Source organism: Erpetoichthys calabaricus, chromosome 15, assembly GCF_900747795.2.
Source record: "Erpetoichthys calabaricus chromosome 15, fErpCal1.3, whole genome shotgun sequence".
Lineage (NCBI taxonomy): Eukaryota > Metazoa > Chordata > Cladistia > Polypteriformes > Polypteridae > Erpetoichthys > Erpetoichthys calabaricus.
Genome location: NC_041408.2, coordinates 5,942,240 through 5,967,550, shown reverse-complemented (window position 1 = coordinate 5,967,550; position 25,311 = coordinate 5,942,240). Strand labels below are relative to the sequence as shown.

Genomic DNA, 25,311 nt, shown 5'->3' with positions numbered 1-25,311 from the left:
CCAACAGACGGCACATCACAGACATTTATAAATAAATAAAATGCATTCCAACAAATGTTTGTGATACGCCATCTGTTGGAATGACAGATGCAATAAATATGCTTCTGTTATATGCTATTTAGTATGGAATTTGTAAAAGCAGTGTTAGTGTTGGAGATGCACTGTCTGCTGGAATGACAAATGCATTCCATTTTATTAAAGCCACATTTAACTGAAAATAGTACACTGACAACATATCAAATGTTGAAACTCAGAAATGCTTCTTGTTTTTCAGCATTGCACAAGTTTTCTTTTCTTGCCGTCCCTGTGCCAACCTTTTTTGTTGCCAATATCAAATTCAAAATGAGTGTACATTTCTCAGTTTCACTGTTTGATACGTTGTCGAGAGGAGCCAACTGAGGTGGTTCGAGCATCTCATGCGGATGCTCTCCGGATGCCTCCCTGTGGAGGTTTTACAGGCACGACCTGCTGGGAGGAAATCCTGGGGGGAGACCCAGGGCTTGCTGGGAGGATTATATCTCCCAGATGGCCAGGGAATATCTTGGAATATCACAGTATGAGTTGGCAAGTGTGGCATTGGGATGGGACATATGGGCCTCACTGCTAAGACTGTTGCCCCTGTGACCCGGCTTCAGATAAGCGGTAGAAAATAAATGAATAGATGAATGAATGAATGACTTCACTGCAAATTTCATTTTCTGCAACCTGGCTCTGTATGAGGTGGCTATGTTTAAGATGGAAAAAAGGTTAACTGACTTAAAACATTTGCTTTAAAAATAAATGTAATAGAGAAAAATCCTATACATCAGTACAAAATATAGCTCCTTACCCAAGCTCTTCAGTTTTATACTGTCTTTGTAGTTTATCCCAATCAAAAAAGGCAAACACCTGAATGAGTCTACTGTATGTATAAATTGTTGTGACCTGTAGGGGGCGTTGCAGCACCTTAAACCTCCAGAGACAGCTTCACAGCACAGTTCTGGGTTCAAATGAAAGGCCTTTACTTCAGTCAACACCTCCTCAGGGTTTCAGATTCCTCCTTTCTAGACCACACAACAAGCAATACGTTTCTCTTTCAACGCCTCCTGTGCAGTCTCCTCCACCTTCTCCTGACTCTGACCACCCAGTGGCCCCTTTAAATGTATGCCAGAGCTGGGAATACTTCTGGTGTCAAGGAGGAAGCACTCCCGGGTCAGGTGGAAGCCCCTGAAAATAGAAACAGCCCTCCCCAGCAGCTCTCCGAACCCTTCAGTGACCAGGGAACCCAAACAGGACCACAACTCCCATTATGCCCTGCAGGCAAATGAATGGGTCAGGAATGCTGTCATCCATTGTGTTGTGTGTGTGTGTGTGTTTGGAAGGCAGCCCCCCCAACACCCCTTGTCCATCCACTAACACTAGCCTCCCTGCCAGATAAGGCTACAGGGGTTTATCCCGGCCGCAGCCCTGCCACACCATGACATTGTGTACCATGTAAAATCCACCATTGACTGGTACAGTGCGTCAGCCTTGGCTCTCCTTGTTTTGGACTATTTTGCATTAACAGCTTAAGATGTGAAAAAAAAGTTAATAAATAAATAAATAACACAGACATAAAGTGCATTAACTGGCAAGAGCTGTGCCATAGCAACAAGATTTTCAATGCCAGGGAAAGAATGCAGGAGTTACATAAACCCTTCAATCCTTTCATAGAGACACTGGGACAGACTGCAACTCCTCCGCATCCCTGCCCTGGATAAGCGGCTTAAGAAAATGGATGGAAGTCTAGCATTTAAGGTGAAGTTTTGGGTTGAGAGTATATACAGTATGGGGATTAAAGTCTCAGTGGGCAAAGGAACCATTGATCTTCAAGGCTGAAAGTGGCAGAAATAGCCCCACAGATCAAACAGAGATCAATAAAGAAGGTGATATATATTGTAAGTGTCATAGAGGACGGACGGGCGTCCCAGCCAGGATGGATGTTGACTTCTGACCAGAAAAGGAACCCACGAGGGAACGACGAGAGGCGTCTGCCGCCCAAAGTTATATTCTCCCCCTGTACACAAGGTGGCAGCATCCCAGTGGTGGGACACCCATCTGAATATCCACAACGGCAGGCTGGGAATTGTAGTCCTGTGGGACAGCCCTGTTGGGGTTCTTGAGTGCCACCAGGGGGAGCTATAGAGGATCAGCTTTGATAGACTTCTTCCAGTTCCAGAAGAACTCCTGGGTCTGGAATAGAGGAAGCCGAGTTTCTTGGAAGGGTGGTCACAGTCTGGAGGAGTGTGGACGAGGAAGGTGAGGAGGGAGGAAAGAGATTTATTTTCGCGTTGTGTTATTGTGGAAGAGAAATGAAAGAACGGTGGAGGAAAAGAATAAAGAACATCTTGTATTTGGACCTAGGACTGTGTTGTGTCTGGTTGGGGATTGGGGTGCGATTATGCCCCCTACTGGTCACAATATCCACTTGTTAACTCTGTCGGTGAGGCGAACTGAATTTATTCACTTCAATGTAGCCTCCTTTATACAGTGCTGTGAAAAAGTATTTGCCCTCTCCCAGATTTCTTTTTTTTTTTGCATGTTTGTCACACTTAAATGTTTCAGATCATCAAACAAATTTCAATATTAGACAAAGATATCCCAAGTAAACACAAAACGCAGTTTTTAAGTAACGATTTTATTTCTCTGTATCATAATAAAAATATCCTGGGATGAGATGAGACTTTTTAGCCTGGGATGAGACGAGACATTTTCAGATAGATACTTTCACGTCCCACGAGATGGGACTTTGTGCCAAGAGATTTAACCACGCCCGGGGCCGGAAATAAAAGACAAAGAGTAGAAGACAAAGTAGAACATTGTAAAGAATTCAAAAACGTTAGCGTGATACACATGCAGAGCAGGTTAGAGATAATCTTCTTTAATAAAACCCCTGTGTGCATCCAGTGTCCGCGTGTGTGTGTCTTCTGGTGAAGTGCGCATGCGCGGGGCACGGTGCGATGCTTCAAAGGCTGCCTGACGCGTCACACAAGACAGAGAGGGCGGGACCTATAAAATATCGCGCAGCCGATCCAATCGGATTTCGGTAAATGAGGTAAGACCTAAAACATAAAACACGAAAAATCCAAATCGGGTACTGAGACGCGGAGACTAGCTTCCCCATTGTTTTGCAAGTGTTCACTCTGAAGATGTCAGATTTGCGATTAAGAAGCTTGGCCCGGGAAAGTGTAAAGTGTCAGTTGTTGAAAGGGTTTTCCTAAATATACGAATTTTCATGATATTACAATACAATGACTTTTAAATGTAGATTTATTTTCGCGCACATTAAATCAGTTGCTGGGGAAAATCTGCTGATTGCCCACTGTTGTGACAGAAAATTAAACGCATATTACGGACAGCAAAGCCAGTATTACTGTCAGAGAAAATTACAGGCATTTTACAGAAAAAATGTAATGAGGTAAAAGGTCCCTTGCCATTTAATATAGACTGTTCCTACTAATGTTTATGGACTACTGTTCTAGCGCCCATTATTGTAACAGGCTTAATGTCTAGTGAAAGTACTAAAATTTGAAAGTCTCAAAAAAATGATAGTAAAGATCGCATTAGCTCAAACAAACGAAAATTATTACTTGGTTAAATAACGGAACAGTGAAAAGAGATCAAATATATTGTTCAGATTTAAACTTTAAGTTGGAAACTTGTAGATCATCTAATTTGTGTTGCTATCAGGGAAAAGTAATGTTTCTTCCCAATGAAGAGGGCGTATCTGTGAGAATTAAAAGATTTGTCGATTGGTGAAAGTGAAATCCTGCGAGAGAAAATTTCAAGCCCCGCGAGACAAGACTTCATGCAAAGAGATTTGGAAAAGTCTTGCGCACATCTGAAACATTTACAACCACACACATGGCTCAATCATCTCTCATTTGTGTGAGTGCTATTGTCAGACACAGTTTGTGTAGAGAGAAAGAAACGATATTCACTTATGGGCAGTTATACGTTGCAATGTCACGATGTAATTACAAACACGGAATCAAAATTCAAAGCGATATTGACGAAAAGGTAAAAGCGAAAAGAGATCGAAAATATGGACATAGGTGATAGGACAGAAGTATGGAGATATTGTTTGGCTTTAAACTTTAAGTCCGAGACTTGTAGATCGTCTAATTTGTGTTGCCATCAGGGAAAAAAGTAGTGTTTCTTCCCAATGAAGAGGAGTACCTGCGAGAAATAAAAGATTTGTTATTTGGTGAAAGTAAAATCCACATACGCAAGCGGCAGAGATGCAAAGTGGGTGGCATGTAGCGCAGGCCGGGGGGGGGTTGACGAGCGAAGGCCCCTAGTATTAAGGAAAAAAAAAAAAACTATCCAAACCTACAAGAAATCTGGAAGGGGGCAAATACTTTTTCACAGCACTGTTCTCTCACAAGGCTGCAGTGGGCTGGCGCCCTGCCCGGGGTTTGTTTCCTGCCTTGCTCCCTGTGTTGGCTGGGATTGGCTCCAGCAGACCCCCGTGACCCTGTAGTTAGGATATAGCGGGTTGGATAATGGATGGACGTTCTCTCACAAGAACATTTTCAAATACTCAGACATTGGCATCTTTTTGGGGTGTGTGTGTGATAGTTACACAGACTGGATGATGGTGGGTAATAAGGAGTTTGCATATTCTGTCAAGAGTCTCTCACAGCAAGTATTCTCCCAAAGTAAGCTGACCAGGGATGGCGTCCCATGTCCTCCCTGCATGGAGTTGGCATGGTGTCCCTGTAAGAGCCATTTTCCTAGTTCTATAAGATTCATGAATATTTATTAGATGACAATGCATAATCTATGGGAGGTTCCTATAACCCCCGTAAATAGAATTGTATTGGTATATTCTTTCCATTTCTAACAGCTTCAAGTAAACATTCTTCTTCAGTTAGTGACAGCCTTGCCATGAGTAAGGTGTGGAAGGCATAAGGTTTTAAACCATGCCTGGGCACATGCCTATGTGCCAACCGGCCTATGGGCCTTTTGAGTGTGTGAAGTAAATATGTAAGAAAACAGCACTTAATTTAAGTGCTGTGCCGTACGTTTAAAGTGTACAGAAGAAGAAGCTAAGAATCTTTAAGTATATAAGAATTTAAGAACCTTTAAGTAGAGAAGAAGAAGTAAAGAACCTTTAAGTACAGGAATCAAGAAAAGCTACGTTTAGAGAAGATACATTTTTCCTTTTTTTTTTGCCTTTTATTCTATGTGTGTAACTATTTTTTCTTTTATTCTTGTTTGGATTATTTGCTTTTAACTTTCACTAAATATATTTTAAAATGAATTTTTGGACTTTGAGATTTCTTTAAGCACGTATCTTACCCGTGCTTAACCACAGCTTATATTCCAGCAGCTACAGTCCCCATATTGGCCACTCCGGTGCCCTCCCACAGTCCAAAGATGTGCAGGTTAGGTAAACTGGCGATGCTAAATTGGCCCTAGCAGAGTTCGAGTCCTGGAGGGTTGCAGTGGTTGCAGGTTTTCATTCTCACCCTTTTCTTAATGAGTGACCTGTTTTTGCTACTAATTACCGTATTTTTCGCACCATAAGAGGCACTTTTTTTTCCCTAAAAGAAGGTTAGAAATGTCTGTGCGTCTTATGGAGCGAATATTGCGTCACAGATCATGATGTGTATTACCTGACAAAAGTCGACATCCAGGGGTAGAGGGCGACAAAACTCACTGTTACGTTACAGGCATTCCCTCTGTGCTTGGAGGAATGTTAGACTCATTGACTCGGCATCTAATCCTTGCGTGTGCGTGAGTTGCGAAATGTAAACAAATGTAAACTATGGCAAGATGGCATCAACATCTCACGAGGGAGCGAAGCGAGTGCAGAAAACAAATGTTTTGCGCATTATCACTGAGTCGGACTTTTGTTGAGAGTGATCAGGAGATTGAACAAGAGAGTGAGGAACTGGCATCAGCTGATCGGGACACCAGCCGATGCCGCCCCAGCTGAACGCATTCATGCACCTATGGCAAGGTTCGTGTGGGAGGAATACCCAGACATTGATCCGTGGGAGCCAAACTGGCTACCGGACTTCACAAGACAGTATGGCTTGCTGTTGGACTCAACAGATTACCAGCCGCTGGACTACTTCAGGCTGTTCTCTCTCCTGAAGCTGCCTTTCAGCTACTGTCAGACGAGACAAACAGGTATGCAGAGCAATTTTTTGAATCGTGAGCTGTGCTTGCACCGCATTCTTGTTTTTCAAACTGGAAACCCACAACAAAACACAAGATGAAGGGCTTTGTGGCATTACAAATATAGATGGGACTAGACTGGTGATAGAACTTCAGGGAGCATTGGTCCAAACGTACTTTCTCCACTAGTGGCTTTGGACAGGTTATGCCACGTGATGATAGGTACGTGCTGTCACAAAGTGATTGTGAGCAACTGAGCTTCATAAATTCTGACACTGGCGATGAGGAGTTCTTGGGGTTTCCGTAAAAATAGAAGAGTGCTTGAACCTTAAAGTCTCTCCTTATTTGTTAATGACAGTGATGATGTTTCTTAATTTACATGGTTGAAATATTATTCTGCTTTATTTTATTAAACATATTAGTACACCATTTGGTTCAGAATATTTTTCTTCTTGTTTTCCTCCTCTAAACCTAGGTGGCGTCTAATGGTCAGGTGCGTCTTATGGTGCAAAAAATACGGTAACTCCTTTTACATTCATTTTAATTGACTTGTTCTTTATTAAGATTTGTTCCCCTGAATTTCTTCATCGTTCCTCTGAATTGCTTTGTTTCTTTCCTGCAATGACACTCAAACAGAAATGAAATGTGAAGCGAGTGTAGCCAACAGAAGACCACCTAAGTCAGGGCCTCAAACTCCATCCAGTTGGTTAATTAGGCACCAATTCTTGTTGTAAATTAAACTCATTCTTTAATTCCATGGCTTGTTGCTGCTCTCATTGTGCAATGGCAGACATTTCTGAAATTGTTGATTTTCTCTTTTCTGTTAAAATGTTTAGTGGACCCGAGCAGATCAGCATTCCTGAGACCTTTATCTTTCTTTATTTTCAGATATTATATGATGGTCACCAGTTTGCTGGTCCTGTTTTGGCTCATTTTGTATCTCGTTATTGTTTGACTGCTAATTAAGGAGAAAGAAACAATTAAAGGGTCTGAGTCTTCACAAGTGAGTCAATTAAAATGAATGGAAATGAAGTTAATTAGCAAACGGGTCACTGATTGAGAAAAGGGTGAGAATGAAAACCTGCAGCAACTGTGGCCCCTCCAGGACTGGAGTTTGAGACCACTGTCCTAGTGGGTGTTGTGTGTGTGTGTGTCTGCCCTGCGATGGACTGGCACCCTGTCCAGGGTTTGTTCCTGCCTTGCCCTCCTATGCCAGAACCCCACAAGCCCTGATCTGGATGAAGCAGGTTACAAAACTGACCTGACATGACATTTTGGGGTATTCTGCATTGCTTGATGTGGGAGAAAATGAATTGAAATCATCAACGCTGTCACATTCTTCTTCTTCTGTAGCTATCCATCCATTTTCCAACCCGCTGAATCCGAACACAGGGTCACGGGGGTCTGCTGGAGCCAATCCCAGCCAACACAGGGCACCCAGGCAGGGTGCCAACCCACCGCAGGACACACACAAACACCAAGCACACACTAGGGCCAATTTAGAATCGCCAATCCACCTAACCTGCATGTCTTTGGACTGTGGGAGGAAACCGGAGCGCCCGGAGGAAACCCACGCAGACACGGGGAGAACATGCAAACTCCACGCAGGGAGGACCCGGGAAGCAAACCCAGGTCCCCAGGTCTAACCCTAACCCTAACCCTAACCCTAACCCTTGAACCCAGGTCCAGCGCTACCACTGCGCCACCGTGCCACCCTCTTCTGTAGCTATTCTCATTTTTATTTTTGACTGGACTTCTCCTGTAAAGGTTTCGGCCTGATTAAGCAAAGAGGTCTTGACACTTTCTGAATCCACAGTACCATATACTGTACACATTGTACACGGGCAAATTGGCTTGTGATGCTAACCTCCAACCCCAAAATGGCCTGAAGATGTTCAGGAAGCAAACGGATGGATGGTAGGAGAAGAGAGAAATCCTGAGCTCTAACAACAAGCCCCCCCACCCCAGAGTCTAGTCATCCATCCCACACCTGGCACAGAAAACAGCAGCACCTGCCTGAGCCCACCAGCCTTATCAGACACCAATGTGCGAACTTGTCACGTTCCTTGCTGCCACCAGGCTTTGACACATTACAATGTTTTTTTTTTTTGTTTTTAATATTTATTTCTAGAAAGTGTTTTGGCGAGTAGCGCTTCATGATGAACTCCGTTCTGCATTTTCTATTATTCAGAAAAAAAATAAATAAATGTGCAGCTAAAAAGCGAGAATAAATATTTGTATCGCTGCAACGTTAATCAGAATTCATTCCCAAACTGTTTTCCGCTGTGGCTTAATTTGTTAATTTAAGTTAATATATTTGTGTTTTGGGCGCCGTTCTCATGTTAATTTGCCACAATTAACTTTTGTGACTAACACATTTGTTTTGGAGATTAACTTAATTGTTCACACATTTATCACAGTTGTCGATCTGCCGGCAGTTATTCATTCTTCCCGTGCGTAGCTGTGATGTTGTCCAAACGATAAGCACGAGAATCTCCGACTGGATAGTGGCAGCCGCATGCTAAAATCATTTCCATTTGTTATTTTTTCTCACATCGAGCAACACTCAATGCCCTAGAATGACAAAAGGAAATCGAGAATTTGGAAATTTTTTTTTTGGGCAAATTTAAGAAAAATACAAATCAGAAAATCAACAGCGTCCCCCTCAGGGCTCGTCACTCATCCCACACCGGGCACAGAAGAGTGTGAAAAGAATTCAGCCTCTTTGCTACGACCTTTGAAATACGGCTCATCCCATTCAACTGAGACCTCTCTACACCTTGTCTGGGGTCCACTTGCACGAGATTAGGGGAGGCGCACGCCCGTTCCTCGAAAGGTCCTCACAGCGGAGTAACAAAAAGCAAGCCGTGAAGTCAACGGAAGAGACGGGATGATGGTGTGTGGAGGTACACATTTGGGGAAGGCTTCACGAAAATGTAAGCAGCAGCTTCTCAAAGAGCGCGGCGGTCTCCATAATTCTTCAATGGAAGCGGTCCGACACTGTCACCCGGCCAGACTACTGTAAACAATCAGTCATGGGAGGAGGGACAAAGGTGACCAAGAGTGAAATATGGGCGTATGAAAAAGAACGTTCTAAGGTTTCACATATCGTGCCATACGGGATGGCTCGGAGGAGTTCAGGGTGCCTAGCATTTGGGGGGCTGCGTGACCCTCCAAGGATATGCCTCCCAAGACCATCACTGAACCCACCACCAAATTGGTCACGCTGGATGAAGTTGCAGACTGTATAACATTCACCACGGCATCTCCGGACTCTTTCACATCTGTCGCACGTGCTCAGTGTGAACGGTTGGGGCAATGGCAGAGCTGCCAATTGTGATATTCTTTGGCGAATGCCAATCAAGCTGCACGGTGATGAGCTATGAGCACAGATCCCACTAAACAATGTTGGGCCCCCATGCCACCCTCATGGAGTCTGCTTGTGACAGTTTGGTCAGAGACATACACACCAGTAGCCAGCTGGAGGTCATTTTGTAGGCTGTGGCACAAAGGAGGAGATACCAGTCCTACTGCTGGGTTGATGCCCAGCTCCAGCCCTGTCCAGCTCTCCTGGTGTAACGGCTCGTCTCCTGGTATCTCCTTCATGCCCTTGAGACTGTGATAAGAGACGCTGCAAATCTTCTTGTGACATGCCATCCTGGAGGAGCTGGACAACCTGTGCTACCTGAATGGGCTGCAGGTACCACCTCACACTACCAGTATTGACAAGCAAAACACAAAACTAGAGAAGAATCAGTCAAGAAGGATCAGGAGAGAGCAACTGTCTGTGGCCACCATTCCCTTTTCGGGGGGTGTCTCGCTGTTGCCTCTCTGGTGCCCCTCTTGTCAATTCATTCACGCCAAAGCAGGTGACGTTGAGTCACAGTCACTTGTGCTTCCTAACTGGACAGACTGATCAATATCCCAGAAGCTTCACTGACGTGCTGTTAGACTAGGATGATTAAGTGTTGCCTTCATTTTTTGGAGTACCCATCAACGTTCCCCATCCACGATGTCAGGAGCTTGAAAGGATCTGCAGAGAAGAAGGGCAGCAAATCCCCAAATCCCAACGCATTTGACGCTCGCTGCATCAGACCCAAGGAACACTTGAGGCTCGAAGAGCTGCTGAAGGGTCAATAGTAACCTTTGTTGGGTTCATTTCATTCAATTAAATAAATTTAATGTAACTAATATATTTTATAATTTAACACATTCGTTTAAAAATGTAAAAACTGCTTTGCCAGCGTCCTGTTTATGGACTACCTGTTCAACCTGAAGGGGCTGCAGATACCACCTCAAACTACCAGTAGTGACAAGCAAAACACAAACCTAAAGAAGAATCACAAAGATCATCACCAACCTCCATAACTTGAAATTGGATTTCGGACTTCCTATAAATGGCGGACCTCCACTGTTGGTAACTTAATAACACGATCATCTGTTAGGCACAGGGGTGTCCATCTCCAGTGCTGGTGGGCCGCAGTGGCTGCAGGTTTTCATATTAACCCTTTTCCTAATCAGTTTTGACTGCTAATTAACTCCTTTTCCCTTCATTTTAATCGCCCTGTTTTTAAGTATTCAGTCCTCTGAATGGATTTGTTTCCTCATTAACTGGCAGCCAAACAGAAATGAGACGGGAAACGAGCCAACGGATGACCAGCTAGACTGGGGCTTCAAACTCAAAACCAATTTCACTCCAACCAGTTTCTTAATAAGAAGTCTTTATTGAGTATCAGGACTTGTTGCTGCTCTCATTCTGCCACAGTAGACTGTTGATTTTCTGTTTTTTCCTAAGACCATCGTCAAGATGTTTCGGTGACCCAAGCAGACCGACATGACCGAGACCCTCACCTTTCTTTATTTTCAGGTTAGCTGGTCATGTGGTGTCTTGTTTTGTGTCTCATTACTGTTTGGCTGTTCATTAAGGGAAATGAAACAACTAAGGGGTCTGAGTCACGTCAATTAAAACAAATGCCAAACAGCAGCAGAAACGGCTCACTGATTAAGAAGATGGTTAGAGTGAAAACCTGCAGCTACTGCGGCCCACCAGGACTGGAGTTGGACACCCCTATGATATGGTGATGCAAATTTGAACTCTGTCTTTTCATCCACGACTTCATGTTAAGCAAAATCTCGCAAAAAAAAAAATAAAATAAATAAACCTCTCTATTATAATAAAAAAATCTTGGGAAGAGAGACGAGACGTGACTTTCTAAGAGACACAGTTTCACGTCCCGCGAGACAAGACTTTGTGCCAAGAGATTTAACCAGGCCCGGGGCTGGAAATAAAAGACAAAGAGTAGAAGACAAAGTAGAACGTTGTAAAGAATTCAAAAACGTTGGAGCGATACACGTGCAGAGATAATGGAAGTAGGAAAATTCGAAAGTCACAAAAAAATGATAGTAAAGATCGCATTAGCGCACACAAACAGAAATTGGAACATTAGAACATTCTAGACGAGAACAGGCCATTCAGCCCAACAAAGCTCGCCAGTCCTATCCACTTATTTCTTCCAAAAAAAACATCAAGTTGAGTTTTGAAAGTTCTTAAAGTCTTACTGTCTACCACACTACTTGGTCTCTTATTCCAAGTGTCTTTGCGTAAAGAAAAACTTCGTAATGTTTGTGCGAAATTCACCCTTAACAAGTTTCCAATGGTGTCCCCGTGTTCTTGATGAACTCATTTTGAAGTCACCATCTCGATCCACTGGGCTAATTCCCTTCATTTTAAACACTTCAGTCAGGTCTCCACTTAATCTCCTGTAAAGGCTCAGCTCTTTTCATCTTTCCTCCTAACTCATCCCCTGTAGCCCTGAATCAGCCTCGTTGCTCTTCTCTGGACCTTTTCTTGTGCTGCTATGTCCTTTATGTAGTCCGGAGACCAAAACTGCACACAGAACTCCAGAGGAGGTCTAAGCAGTGTAATAATAATAACAATAATACATTTTATTTATATAGCGCCTTTCCCATGTGTTATAAAGCTTCCGCATAACCTCCTGTGACTTGTACTCCACACATCAAGGCGCTGACATTCTCTTAGCCTTCTTAATGGCTTCTGAACACTGTCAAGAAGTCGATAGCTTAGAGTCCACTACGACTCCTAAATCCTTCTCATAAGGTGGACTCTCGATTTTCCAACAACCCATTGTGTATTCAAACCTCATATTTTTACTTCCTACATAGGAAGTAAATTATTACTCGGTGAAATAACAGAACAGCGAAATGATTTTGAATATATTATTTGGATTTAAACTTTAAGTCGGAGACTGGTAGATCGTCTAATTCGTGTTGCCATCAGGTAAAAAAAAAGTAGTGTTTCTTCCCAATGAAGAGGCGTATCCACGAGAATTAAAAGATTTGTCGTTTGTTGAAAGTGAAATCCCGCGAGAGAAAATTTCAAACCCCATGAGAGAAGACTTTATGCAAAGAGATTTGGAGAAGACCTGCCACATCTAAAACATTTACAACCACGCACGCCGTTCAATCATTTCTCATTTGTGTGAATGCTTTTGTCAGACACAGTTCATGTAGAGAAAATGAAACGATATTCACTCACAGGCAGTTATATGTTGCGTTGTCATGATGTAATTCCAAACACGGAATCAAAATTCAATACGATATTGACGAAAAGGTAAAAGTGAAAAGAGATCGAAAATATGGACATAGGTGATATGACACAAGTAAGGAGATATTGTTTGGCTTCAAACTTTAAATCAGAGACTTGTAGATCGTCTAATTCGTGTTGCGATCGGGGAAAAGTAGTGTTTCTTCCCAATGAAGAGGTGTATCCATGAGAATTAAAAGATTTGTTGTTTGGTGAGAGTGAAATCCACATATGTGAACGGCAGAGACGTGAAGTGGTTGGTGCGTAGTGCAGGCGGGGGCTGGCGAGCAAAGCGAGGAGGGGGGCAAGGCCCCCTAGTAAATAAATAAAATGATAAAAAAGTGACAGCCTTCATAACGTTGCCGCATGCTGCGATTCCTGCCCTTAAGGGACTTCCTTGCCAAATAATCCCTCGACTCCGCTTCATCAACGTAATAATCACGTTAGTTAATTAATATTTCATTTTGTAATTAAAAAAAAATAAATCTTCTTATCTCAGAAATGCACTTAGTATCCAAAATGTCGTGGCTTGCATATGTGAGTAATTTCCTGTCTAAATAAGCAGGATCATAAAGTAAATGGCAACCTGGTTGGCATAAAAACCCACCAACAGAGCAGCCCGCAAGAAGCATAAGGGAACGATCCTGCGGATTTTAATATCATATCATTTACATAATATCCTCCGATGAGTGGAGGAAAACTTTTACTTGATCAAATGCCAGCTGAATTTATCTCCCATCCTCCTTTCTAGACAGAAGCGTGATATGTCAGAAATGTCCGCAGAGTCCCAAAAAGCCATCCCAATCTGACAAGCTGAAAGGTAAATATGAACATTGTGTATTATTTTGTGGTAAGCGATATGAATCCAAAATTGAAAGGCTGACCAGCGGGACAGGAGCGGACTGGGTCTCAAAACCGACCCGGCCATCCTTCAACGAATGAGGTGACGAGGTCGACCCACCCGGCCCGTTATTCATTGTAATCTTCTTAAAATTTGTGATGAGTATGCGGCTAACTGTGTTGCTATATGAGCCTATGATATGAACTCTACTCGATAATCAAACTACTCATTTACAATGGAATAAATGATAACCGAGGTTATAATGAAAACCTCACATGACTGAAATGTTCCATTAACTTAATGATAAACTAGAAAAATGAAAAATTCCTATCCTGTGCTTTATAACTTTATTTCATCATACTAATAATCGCAAATGCATAATACATAATCTAAACTAATTATTAGTACCGAAGAATTTAAATAATATATGAGATAAAATAAATAGCAATAATGTATATGCTAACCGAAATGTAGCGGTATCGAAACAGAAATCGGCAAAAGGCAGTTTTGGCCAAATTTTTCGCTTCCACGTTGTGTACGTACAACTAAAACAACTTGATGACGTACGGTATATTATATAGGACTATATAAATCGCAGTACTGAACAGGTAATGTTTAGTAGTTTAGAAAATTAATTTTAATGTCAAACAGTAACCAGTACATAAAATTTATTTCATTAAACGGCCGGCCCATGACCAGACCAGAGTCCGCTGCCCACCGGGCATTGCCCATTATTATTATAATAATAATAAAATAACAACAAAACATAACATTCTCAGATATGTCACCATCAACAGGCCACCAGCCCCTCAGAAGTTACAGTAATAGTAACAAAAACAACGGTAAAACTAATAATAATAATAATGACAACAACAAACCATAACATTTTCAGAGTACCATCAAGAGCTTACGTAAGCACCATTAGGTACCAAATCAAGAACTAAATTAGAAAAGAGCACAAACACATCACAGGGCATTAATAACAATACTGTTATTATTATTATTATTATTATTGTTATCAGCAACAAACCATAACATATTTAGACCTGCCACCATCAACACTCTATGCTAGCACCTTCAGACACCAAGGCAAAAACCAAATATGGAATGTGCACCACCACATCAAAGGGCAATAATAATAATAATATGTTTAAAGAATACACGCCTTTTTATTATATATTTCTACCTGTGTGGCTGTAATGATGATTTTATTTTCTGTTTTAATGATATACAATGGACTATGGCCTACCGTTGACTAAAAGTTGGACCTAATCTGTGCCTGACCAATTGATTCACATGAATGAAAATGAAGGATTCAAGGCCCTCATATTTCTTCACAGCGAAATAAACTGATAATACCGTCTCTAGCAGTAACAGTTGTATATAATAAGCAATTGATCGTTTGATTCCTATAAAAATGCGGAGTACGGGACCCTCCGACTTCCTCTCGTCCACATAATCAGCTGGCACCGTCTCTAACAGCCCATAAACTCTGTATCTATGTAATGTGTAACTGATCGATCGAATCCCATGTAAATGAAGGGTTCAGATCTCTCTTAGTCCTTCACACCTATCTAATCAGGTAATGACGTCTCCAGCAGCCTTCTAATTAAGAGCTGCCCTCGATCCTTCCTAGTCCGGCTTTCAGGCCGGATAAAATCACACAGATTGGGTGGGGGGGTTCAGGAGGAGGAGGTGTGTCCGCCGCCGAAGCGCTCAAGCTGTGCCCAGTCTCCACGGCCGAGCCGACGCCGTCTGTTCTACGCAGGCCCGTTCATTTTAAAAACAACGAGTCCGCAGCTGATTGGCTGCAGCAGATCAGAGTTCCGCCTTCACCACACGCGCTCTTTTTTTGCCGCGATCGCACATTTTCAAAGCTGGTGTATACGGGAGTTGCTACACCGTCCTGGCACGACAGCCCTGGCCAAGGATCGGGCACGGATCCATTACGCACACCTTTTTCCTGTTTAAGTATCCCATGCCCCGTAGACCACGAATCGTACTTACAATTTTAACATCCATTCTCCTTCCAAAATGAGTGTCCAGTTTGCATCGCTGACAGGTTTGACCTGGCTAGCAGACAGCGAGCTGGCGCCTACCCCGCCGATGAAGACGAATCCTATCAGAAGCTGATGAAACAGTAAAGCCTCAGCTAAGAGGGTTACACTTTGCTGCCACTTTCTCCCCGCCATGATGCTACAGTAGAAAAAGTGCCAGCAAACCAGGAAGTAGAGCTGGCAGCTCTTTAAGGTGGAGCGAGGCGGACGAGATGTTAAACGCGGAGAGGGCTTTCCGGGAGGGGCGCAGACAAGCGGTTCTTTGTGAAATTTATTATCAAATTTCCCTGAAAATAAAATAAAAGCGTGTAGATTTTAAACAGGAAGCAGTAGATGGTCAGTAATTACAAGACCTCCTTAAGAGCAGTGTACGCTTTAGCACTACTCACGTCTTAGAATAACATCACACGCGAAAGTGTGAACAGAAACCCAAATACCACTTTTAATATTCTGTGAGTGTATATATATATATATATATATATATATATATATATATATATATATATATATATATATATATATATATAATTTAGACCTATAGATGTGTTTCCCCATTATTCCCCATTATTATCTCTATTACTATTATCATCATCATTATAAAAAATTAAAAAGTTAGCATTTCAATTGAGTTTAGTTTATTATTAGTTTATATGCTGCAAACATTCTAAGAGATGATTATGTTAAACAAAAGATTTAAAACATAACCGTTCTGCGGACACAGCAAAACCCCCGTTTATGTCATTTGTCAAACATTGAGACATCTTAAGGGCTTTGGTAGTGGTAATTACCCGCCGGACCAGGAGTTGGCGCTGTATACTACTGCCTTCTCTTCTCTTCCCTCTACAGACCAGAAGATTGACAGCCACACCATCTCTGATGTCACTTCCATTTCCACATTATATTATTTGTACAGTATGAGGGGAACAGCGTGAATGGAAAGGTGACTGGACGGTTCCTTGGTTTTGCTGATACTGAGTTGCAAACAATACTTAAAGTTCTCCACCTGATTCCACTCCTCTGTCTCATCCCCCTTGTTAATACATCTTATTGGTGCAGAATCGTCAAAAGAATTTCTGTAAGTGACCTGACCTGGTATTATATGTGTAGTCTAAGGTGTACAGAGTGAACAGGAAAGGTGACCAGACAGTTCCTCGGTTTTGCTGATGTTCAGTTGGTGACAATTCTCAAAGTTCTCCACCTGACTCCTTTCTTCTGTCTCATTACCCCCCCTTTATTAACACACTCCATAAGTGCAGAATCATCTGACGATTTCTACAAGTGACCTGACCTGGTATTATATGTATAGTCTGAGGTGTACACGGTGAACAGGAAAGGTGGCCGGACAGTTCCTTGGTTTTGCTGATGTTGACATGCAGACATCTCCCAGCGTTCTCCGCCTTTCTCCTTTCCCACTCCATTGGTGCAGAATCATCGGAGACGTTCTGCAAGTTAGAGGACCTGGGGTTGTATTTATAGTCTGAGGTGAACAGGAAAAGTGACATGACGGTTTTCCTCGGTTTTGCTGATGCTGAGTTGCAAACAATACTTAAAGTTCTCCCCTTGACTCCTCTCCTTTGTCTCATCCCCCTTATCGATACCCCCATAGGTGCAGAATCATCTGAGAATTTCTGCAAGTGACCTGACCTGCAGTTACATTTGTAGTCTGAGGTGTACAAAGTGACCAGGAAAGGTGACAGGCCTGCTCCTCGTGGTGCTCCAGTGTTGCTCACGTCCTCATCAGAGACTCAGAGTTCTTGAGCCTCAACAACTGTGGTCCACCAGCCACACCATCTCTGATGTCACTTCCATTTCTGCATTATATTATTTGTATAGTATGAGGGGAACAGCATGAACAGGACAGGTGACAGGATGGTTCCTTGGTTGTGCTGATGCTGAGTTGGAGATAATTCTCAAAGTTTTCCACCTGACTCCTCTCCTCTGTCTCATCCCCCTTGTTAATACTTTCAAATAGTGCAGCATCGTTGGAGGCTTTCTGCAAGTGACCTGGCCTGGTAGTATATGTACAGTCTGAGGTGTACAGAGTGAACAGGAATGGTGACAGGATGATTCCTTGGTTTTACTGATGTTCATTTGGTGACAATTCCCAAAGTTCTCCACCTGACTCCCCTCCTCTGTCTCACCCCCCCCCCCCCCCTTTATTAACACACTCCATGAGAGCAGAATCATCTGATGATTTCTGCAAGTGACCTGACCTGGTATTAGTTTTATAGTCTGAGGTGTAGAACATGAATAGTAAAGGTGACAAGACAGTTCCTTGGTTTTGCTGATGTTCAGTTGGTGACAATTCTCAAAGTTCTCCACCTGACTCCCCTCCTCTGTCTCATCCCCCTTATCCATACCCCCATAAGTGCAGAATCATCAGAGAATTTCTGCAAGTGACCTGACCTGCAGTTACATTTGTACTCTGCGGTGTACAAAGTGACCAGGAAAGGTGACAGGCCTGTTCCTCGTGGAGGTCCAGTGTTGCTCACGTCCTCATCAGAGACACAGAATCCTTGAGCCTCAACAACTGTGGTCTACCAAATAACTGTGAATTTAAAATCAGAGCAACTGGACATGAGGAGAACACGCAAACCCCACACAAACATCAAACAGGCGTGGGGTTTAAGCTCAGGACGCGGGGTCTGTGAGGCAGTAGTGCTAACGTCTGTGCCACCCAGGAGTGATGTATTTCATGCCAACATCAAATACAAATCCTTAACTTGTTTCATTCATAACAGATTTATACCCCACCAGCAGGATTTCACATTTGTCACACTTGGGTTTTAAGAAGTTCTGCTCGCCTCCATAATTTAAATTTCACTAAGCAGGTTTGAAGACAAATACAGAATAAGCTGGTGGTGGATTTGATGCTCATAATCTGTCGGAGTGCCATCGGCATGCAAGTGATAATTAAAGAATCTCCACGAATGGCAGCGTATAAATAATAAACAGCGGTGGGCCGCACGCAGAGCCGCAGGGAGCGCCAAGAGTGGTAGAAGGGAGATCAGATACACAGCCCAGCACGGTGACGAGGCGCTTTTAGACCGTTAAGTACAAGTTGAACCAACTGTGCCAACTCCCCGATTAGACTATCTGTACAAAGAACATCATGCCTGACAGTGTCAAAAGCTGTGCAGAAATCAAGGAACAATAATAAAGATTTAAGACCCTTGAGAGAGACAGGAGACGTCAGCAACTCCGTTAAAACCCCAGCAATAGCAAATCAAACAGCGTCTCGACCGACAGCCCTCCAGAGATGAGGATCAACGATGTCTTCCCAATGTCTCGCTAGACTGGAAATTGCAGGGATAGAAATGCAACTGAGCTCGGCTTTTTGAAGCAGGTGGGGGGCCTGCTACCACCTGAAACCTGAAGAGGGCACAAGGCTGATGGTTAGTGAAGTCATCATGATGACGGTTATACAGTACAGGGAGACCATAGGGGGTCTGAGCAGCCCGGTCAGAATGGGATGAGGGTTCAGCTGAATTGACTCAAAGCAAATGATAACGATCTGTGCTCAGGTCCGGCAGGAGTCTCAGAGTCCATAATCTAACAGACTGGACAAGAAATGGCAAAAAGCGCCTGCCTCAGAGTTGTCATTAGCAGGTCACAGAGGGACATTTGAAACAGAGGAAAGGAGCAAGTGTGACAGTAGGAGGGCAGATCCATTAGGTGACCTGGGGTGCTGTCACCCCGAAGGGCATGTTTAGGAAAGTTAAGCGGTGACACCGAGGGACACCATTCATGAACTTTCCGGAACTTTCTGAAATCTACACCCCTACCCATCTTCGCTATACGCACTGAGGGGCACCGTTCAAGGGGCACACAACATCTGGTATACCGTAGGACTACTCTAAATGGCTGGCACTGTAGGAGGGAGGCACAGTGGCGCAGGGGTTAGCATTACTTCAGTACATATCCAGCACTGTGTGGATTCTTCATGTTCATTACCTATAAAAGTAATAATAATAATAATAATAATAATATTTATTTACATTTATATAGCTCTTTTCTCGCCACTCAAAGCATTTTACACAGTGAGTAGTGAGCCACTTCAACCACCAACAATGTGTTGCATCCGCCTGGATAATGCGAACGGCAGCCATTTTTGCACCAGTATCCTCACCACACATGAGCTGTTAGGGGATGAAGTGGTGAGAGAGATAGGGAGCCAATTAGAGACAGGGGATGATTAGGGGGCCAGAATGACCAGGCTGTGGTGGGCAATTTAGCCAGGACATCAGGATACACCGTACTATTTATAAAGGATGCCTAGGGATCTTTCATAATCACAGAGAGGCAGGACATCAGTTTTACATCTTATCTGAAGAACGGCACCATTTTGACAGCGTAGTGTCCCCTATCAGTGCACTGGGGCATTGGGATCAACATTCAGACCCTGACGGTCAGAGACATTGCAGTTCCAAAACCAGACAGTAATGCAGCCGGTCAGAACTCTTTCAATGAATCCCCTGTAAAAGGTGGTGAAAATGGGGGACGCCATCACCCTTCGTCCCAGTTGGTCCCAAATGAGTAGTCAATTGTCTGCCTCAGCAGGTGGCTGGTGGCACAACACGTGATTGTGTTCCTAGAAACCAAATGACTTTGGATTTAACTGCCATTTTTGTTTTTCATTTCCAAGATGTCAGGCACTTTTAGCTTAAACCACTATGAGCACTGAAATAATATTCGTTTTGGATGATTTTTACTCTATTTTATTTATAATGGGTTGCATATATTAAAGAATACAATAAATAATACAAAGACAATGTGAATTCTAGCATAGCTTTTCCTATTAGGCAGCATGTTATAGCTCATAAACATGGCCTCAGTTAATTGATTAGATTTGAAGCTTGAAAAGAAATGCATTTTGTCTGTAAATTAAATAGCGGCTTTAACATATTCAGCATAAGAGTTTAGCTGGCCACGAGTGATCTGTAGCCCGCTTCAGGGGTTCTGCTCATTTCTTCCTGTGACAGTTTAAATAATCTCCTCATGAAACCTTCTGGCTCAGAAAATATGAAATGTGGGTGATAGTTTCTATTGTTCAACAATATGCTTGTATGACGACTGATATAATAATACTGAGAGCTGTTATGAAATAAGAAGATGATAAATCATTATTTAAGGTTAATTTATTTTATGTAGTGCCCATCCAAAATTGCTTCCATCAAATAGAGAAATGGAGAGCGATTGATACGGGGCGCTGCTGAAGCAAATAACCCAGACTGTTTAAAACATCCTGAACACCAGACATGCTGCGTAGTTTTGATTTGGCATCAGGTTATTCAAAGTTAAGATAGATAGATAGATAGATAGATAGATAGATAGATAGATAGATAGATAGATAGATAGATAGATAGATAGATAGATAGATAGATAGATAGATAGATAGATAGATAGATAGATAGATAGATAGATAGATAGATAGATAGATAGATAGATAGATAGATAGATAGATAGATAGCGTAGTTGGCAGGATTAGATAGATAGATAGATAGATAGATAGATAGATAGATAGATAGATAGATAGATAGATAGATAGATAGATAGATAGATAGATAGATAGATAGATAGATAGATAGATAGATAGATAGATAGATAGATAGATAGATAGATAGATAGATAGATAGATAGATAGATTGATTTTAATTTAGTGTAGTAGGCAGGAGGAGACAGATAGATACCATTCTAATGTGTGTTCATACTACAGTGGGTATCTTATCTATCTATCTATCTATCTATCTATCTATCTATCTATCTATCTATCTATCTATCTATCTATCTATCTATCTATCTATCTATCTATCTATCTATCTATCTATCTATCTATCTATCTATCTATCTATCTATCTACCCTTTGTATTTTTTGTTATAGGCACCTTTTGAATTCCATCCTTTTATGAGCAAACTTTTCAAGACTTCACTCACATTAATATGCCTGATCTGTGCATAGAATAACATAAAATTGTAGCATAGAGGGAGTTTCACCTCCTTAACAGAAAAGTTATGTTGAGACCGCACTCAACACTGAAAATGTAATCTCTTATTTTAGGACCTAAGTTAGGTTAACCGAAAAGAAAACAAGAAAACAAAAAACACAGCAGTAGTTGGTTACAATAAAAGGCTGGTAGCAAACATAAGTTTAAAAAATGAATACTATCAATTGAAAACCACCCCAACACAGCAAATTCAATATACTGTAGAATAAAACCTTTAAAAAAACATATTCACTAAATTGAAAGTACTTGCCCGTGATGAAAGATGAATAGATACATTAGTATGAAAGAGATGAAAAAACTGAACTAGGCCACATTGCACAGTTTATTAAATACAGCCTCCCGATGAGAAGTATGAATACCACACAGGCGCAGCTTCTGAAGAAGTGTGGGGGCATGACATCCTCAGCAGTCACTTTATCACTACTTTGATGTTGTCTTTTAAAATAACTTAAAAACAAAACATATAAAATGTATGTTATTCTGACTGCAAGTCACGTTCTCGCTCTCAAAGAATGGGTACGGCTGAATGCATCTGCGGGCTGCTAGGTCATCTGGTGGCCCCACTTTCACTGGTTTGTGACCCCAGTTTTGTGATCTATCTATCTATCTATCTATCTATCTATCTATCTATCTATCTATCTATCTATCTATCTATCTATCTATCTATCTATCTATCTATCTATCTATCTATCTAATCCTGCCAACTACGCTATCTATCTATCTATCTATCTATCTATCTATCTATCTATCTATCTATCTATCTATCTATCTATCTATCTATCTATCTATCTATCTATCTATCTAATCCTGCCAACTATGCTATCTGTCTGTCTGTCTAATCCTGCCAACTACGCTATCTGTCTGTTTGCTTAACTGGTTATCTAATCCTGCCAACTAATCTATCTATCTATCTATCTATCTATCTATCTATCTATCTATCTATCTATCTATCTATCTATCTATCTATCTATCTATCTATCTATCTATCTATCTATCTATCTATCTATCTATCTATCTGATATATAGTTTCTCTCCCATGTTTTTCACTGCCTACTTACTCACTGTGAATTATGACATTGTTAGGCTCAGGGGTGAATGAAGTGTTTCAGTCAGATATCAAAGGCACTATATAATAATAGATGGGACCAAAATGAGTGGAATTTGAGGATGAGTGAGTGACTGGACTCCATACTGGTAGAACTGAGCGGAAGACTAACAACTTCAGGGGGGCAACAGTCATCACTCCTACAATTCAAATTCACAAATAGATTTTTGGTCATTTTAGTGGTTAGAAAAAAACAAAAAAAATGAATGAGGTTTCATCTTTTGGTAAAATTTATCACTTTTCGTTTTGCATTCTCTCACAAACGAATGTCCTCTTTATGTGTGTGGCACCTTTTGAAGCAATTCAAAGGCAGCCGTAAAACCATAAGCGGCAAAGTGGGAAATGAACTGCTGTGCCTGCATTTCAAATGAATACAGATTACGTTCTGTCCTAATTCATCAAACAGAAAAACAAAGCGAAAATGCATTGCCTTACCCCGTTAATGGATAGGCTGCCGTGATAAACAACACAGACGGCCCCGTGGCTTTCCCATTTCCACTCGCCCTGGACAAAGTCGATATATGAAATAATCTCCATCCATTTATAATTGGAGCCTCCGCACAGAGAAGCTGCAGTGTCTTTATGGAGATACAGATGGGGGTCATCTTGTGTAAATAGAGGCTGACAGCCAATTCAAACTGTTTATGTTGCAAACCAATTAAAGTTCACAAGGCAAGGACCATGGTGGCACAGCGGCGCAGTCATGAGGCCAGCGTTTGCATCTGGGATCCTCCCTGCGTGGAGTTTGAATGTTCACGCTGTGTCTGTGTGGGTTTCCTCCAGGGTCTCCAGTTTCCTCCCACAGTCCAAAAACATGCAGAGTAGGTGAACTGGCGATGCTAAATTGTCCCGTGTGTGTGTGTGTTTGCCCTGTGGCACCCTGTCCAGGGTTTGTTCCTGCCTTGTGGCCTATGCTGGTTGGGCTCCAGCACCCCCCACAATCCTGGTCCGGATTAAGCAGGTTAGAAAATGACATGAGTGCCAGGACCACCTGGAATGTACATATGAGGAGGACACATAAGGAGTCAGGCATGCTTAGATTTTATGAATGAAAAGTACTATGTGGTAAGTTTACGACGCTCAGCCGTGTTTTTGAGCGTGGGCTTCTCTGCATATCAGCTGTTGTACACAATACCCCAAAATAACAAAAAAGTACAGAATCAAGTCTGACTTGGCTTTTTCTGGAGCAAATTTGATGACCGCAAATTCTAATACTTACCCCCATGCTTTCACTTCTAAACAGAAGTCCCAAGCACTAAAGATTTCCAAAACTTTCCAAAAGCACTATCAAAAATGCCCACTAGAGGGGGATATACCACCAAAACCCCATCTCCATATAAGGGCAACAACATTTATTTCTGTCGCACATTTTCATACAAATGATGGAGCGCAAAGTGCTTTACATGATGAAGAAAGAGAAAAGAGACAAAATAAATAAGAATTAAAATAAGGGAAGACTAATTAACATAGAATAAAAGTAAGGTCCGATGGCCAGGGAGGACAGAAAAAACAAAAAAAACTCTAGACAGCTGAAGAAAAAAAAATCTGCAGGGGTCCCGAGGCCACGAGACCACCCAGCCCCCACTAGGCATTCTACCTAACATCAATGACCTCAATCAGTCCTCATGGTATTCAGGGTTCACAAGGAAGAACTTGATGATGACGGTCATGTGGACTTCAGGCCTTCAATCCATTAATGGAGGGACATCACGGTGCTTTGATCAGGTGGCACAGATCAGCACCACAGAAAACCAGAAGAAGAACAGAAGAGAAAGTAGGGGTTAGTACAGATTATGGAGCCACCAGGAATGATATTGATATTTAATTGAATATGCAGAGCATCAGGATTAAACTAAAATGAAGCTACGAGAAAGCCATGTTAAAATAATGAGTTTTCAGCAGTGTTTTAAAATGCTTCACTGTATTAGCCTGGCGAATTCCTATCGGTAAACTCATATTCCAGATTTGAGGTGCATCACACCAGAAGGCCGCCTCACCACTTCTTTTAAGTTTAGCTCTTGGAATTCTAAGCAGACACTCATTTGAAGATCTAAGGTTACGATTTGGATTGTAAGATGAAAGACATTCTGAGATATAAGATGGAGTGAGATTATTGAAGGCTTTGTAAACCATCAACAGTATTTTCAAGTCAATTCTAAATGGCACAGGTAACCAGTGTAACGATGCTAAGACTGGGGTGATTTTCTTTTCCTAGTTAAGATTCTAGCAGCTGCATTCTGCACTCATTGCCACCGATTGATGTCTTTTTTGGGTGGTCCTGAGAGAAGTGCGTTACGGTAATCTAGCCAACTGAAGACAAAAGCATGAACTCATTTCTCAGCATCTTTCAATGATATAACTTTTGCTATATTTCTTAAGTGAAAAAATGATTAATATGTGATTTAAAATTCAGGTCAGACTCAACAATTACCTCCGTCTTGACTTTTAATCCTAATGCATCAAGTTAATTTCTAATAACCTCATTATATCCAGAAGCAAAAGATTTATTTCTACAAAAATGTTTGTAATACGAATGAAGCTTGTAAGAGTTG

General features: G+C 41.9%; 1 protein-coding gene across 1 annotated transcript in view; it reads right to left on the bottom strand.

Annotated features, from left to right (window-relative positions):
• tmx4 (thioredoxin-related transmembrane protein 4) overlaps nucleotides 1-15,820 on the bottom strand; it is a 95,783-nt gene extending 79,963 nt beyond the window's left edge. The window contains exon 1 of the mRNA XM_051919303.1: nucleotides 15,600-15,820. Coding sequence (XP_051775263.1) covers nucleotides 15,600-15,784 — 185 coding nt within the window. The 5' untranslated portion in view covers nucleotides 15,785-15,820. The remainder of the gene's footprint in view (nucleotides 1-15,599) is intronic.
• Between the last annotated feature and the right edge of the window lie 9,491 nt (nucleotides 15,821-25,311).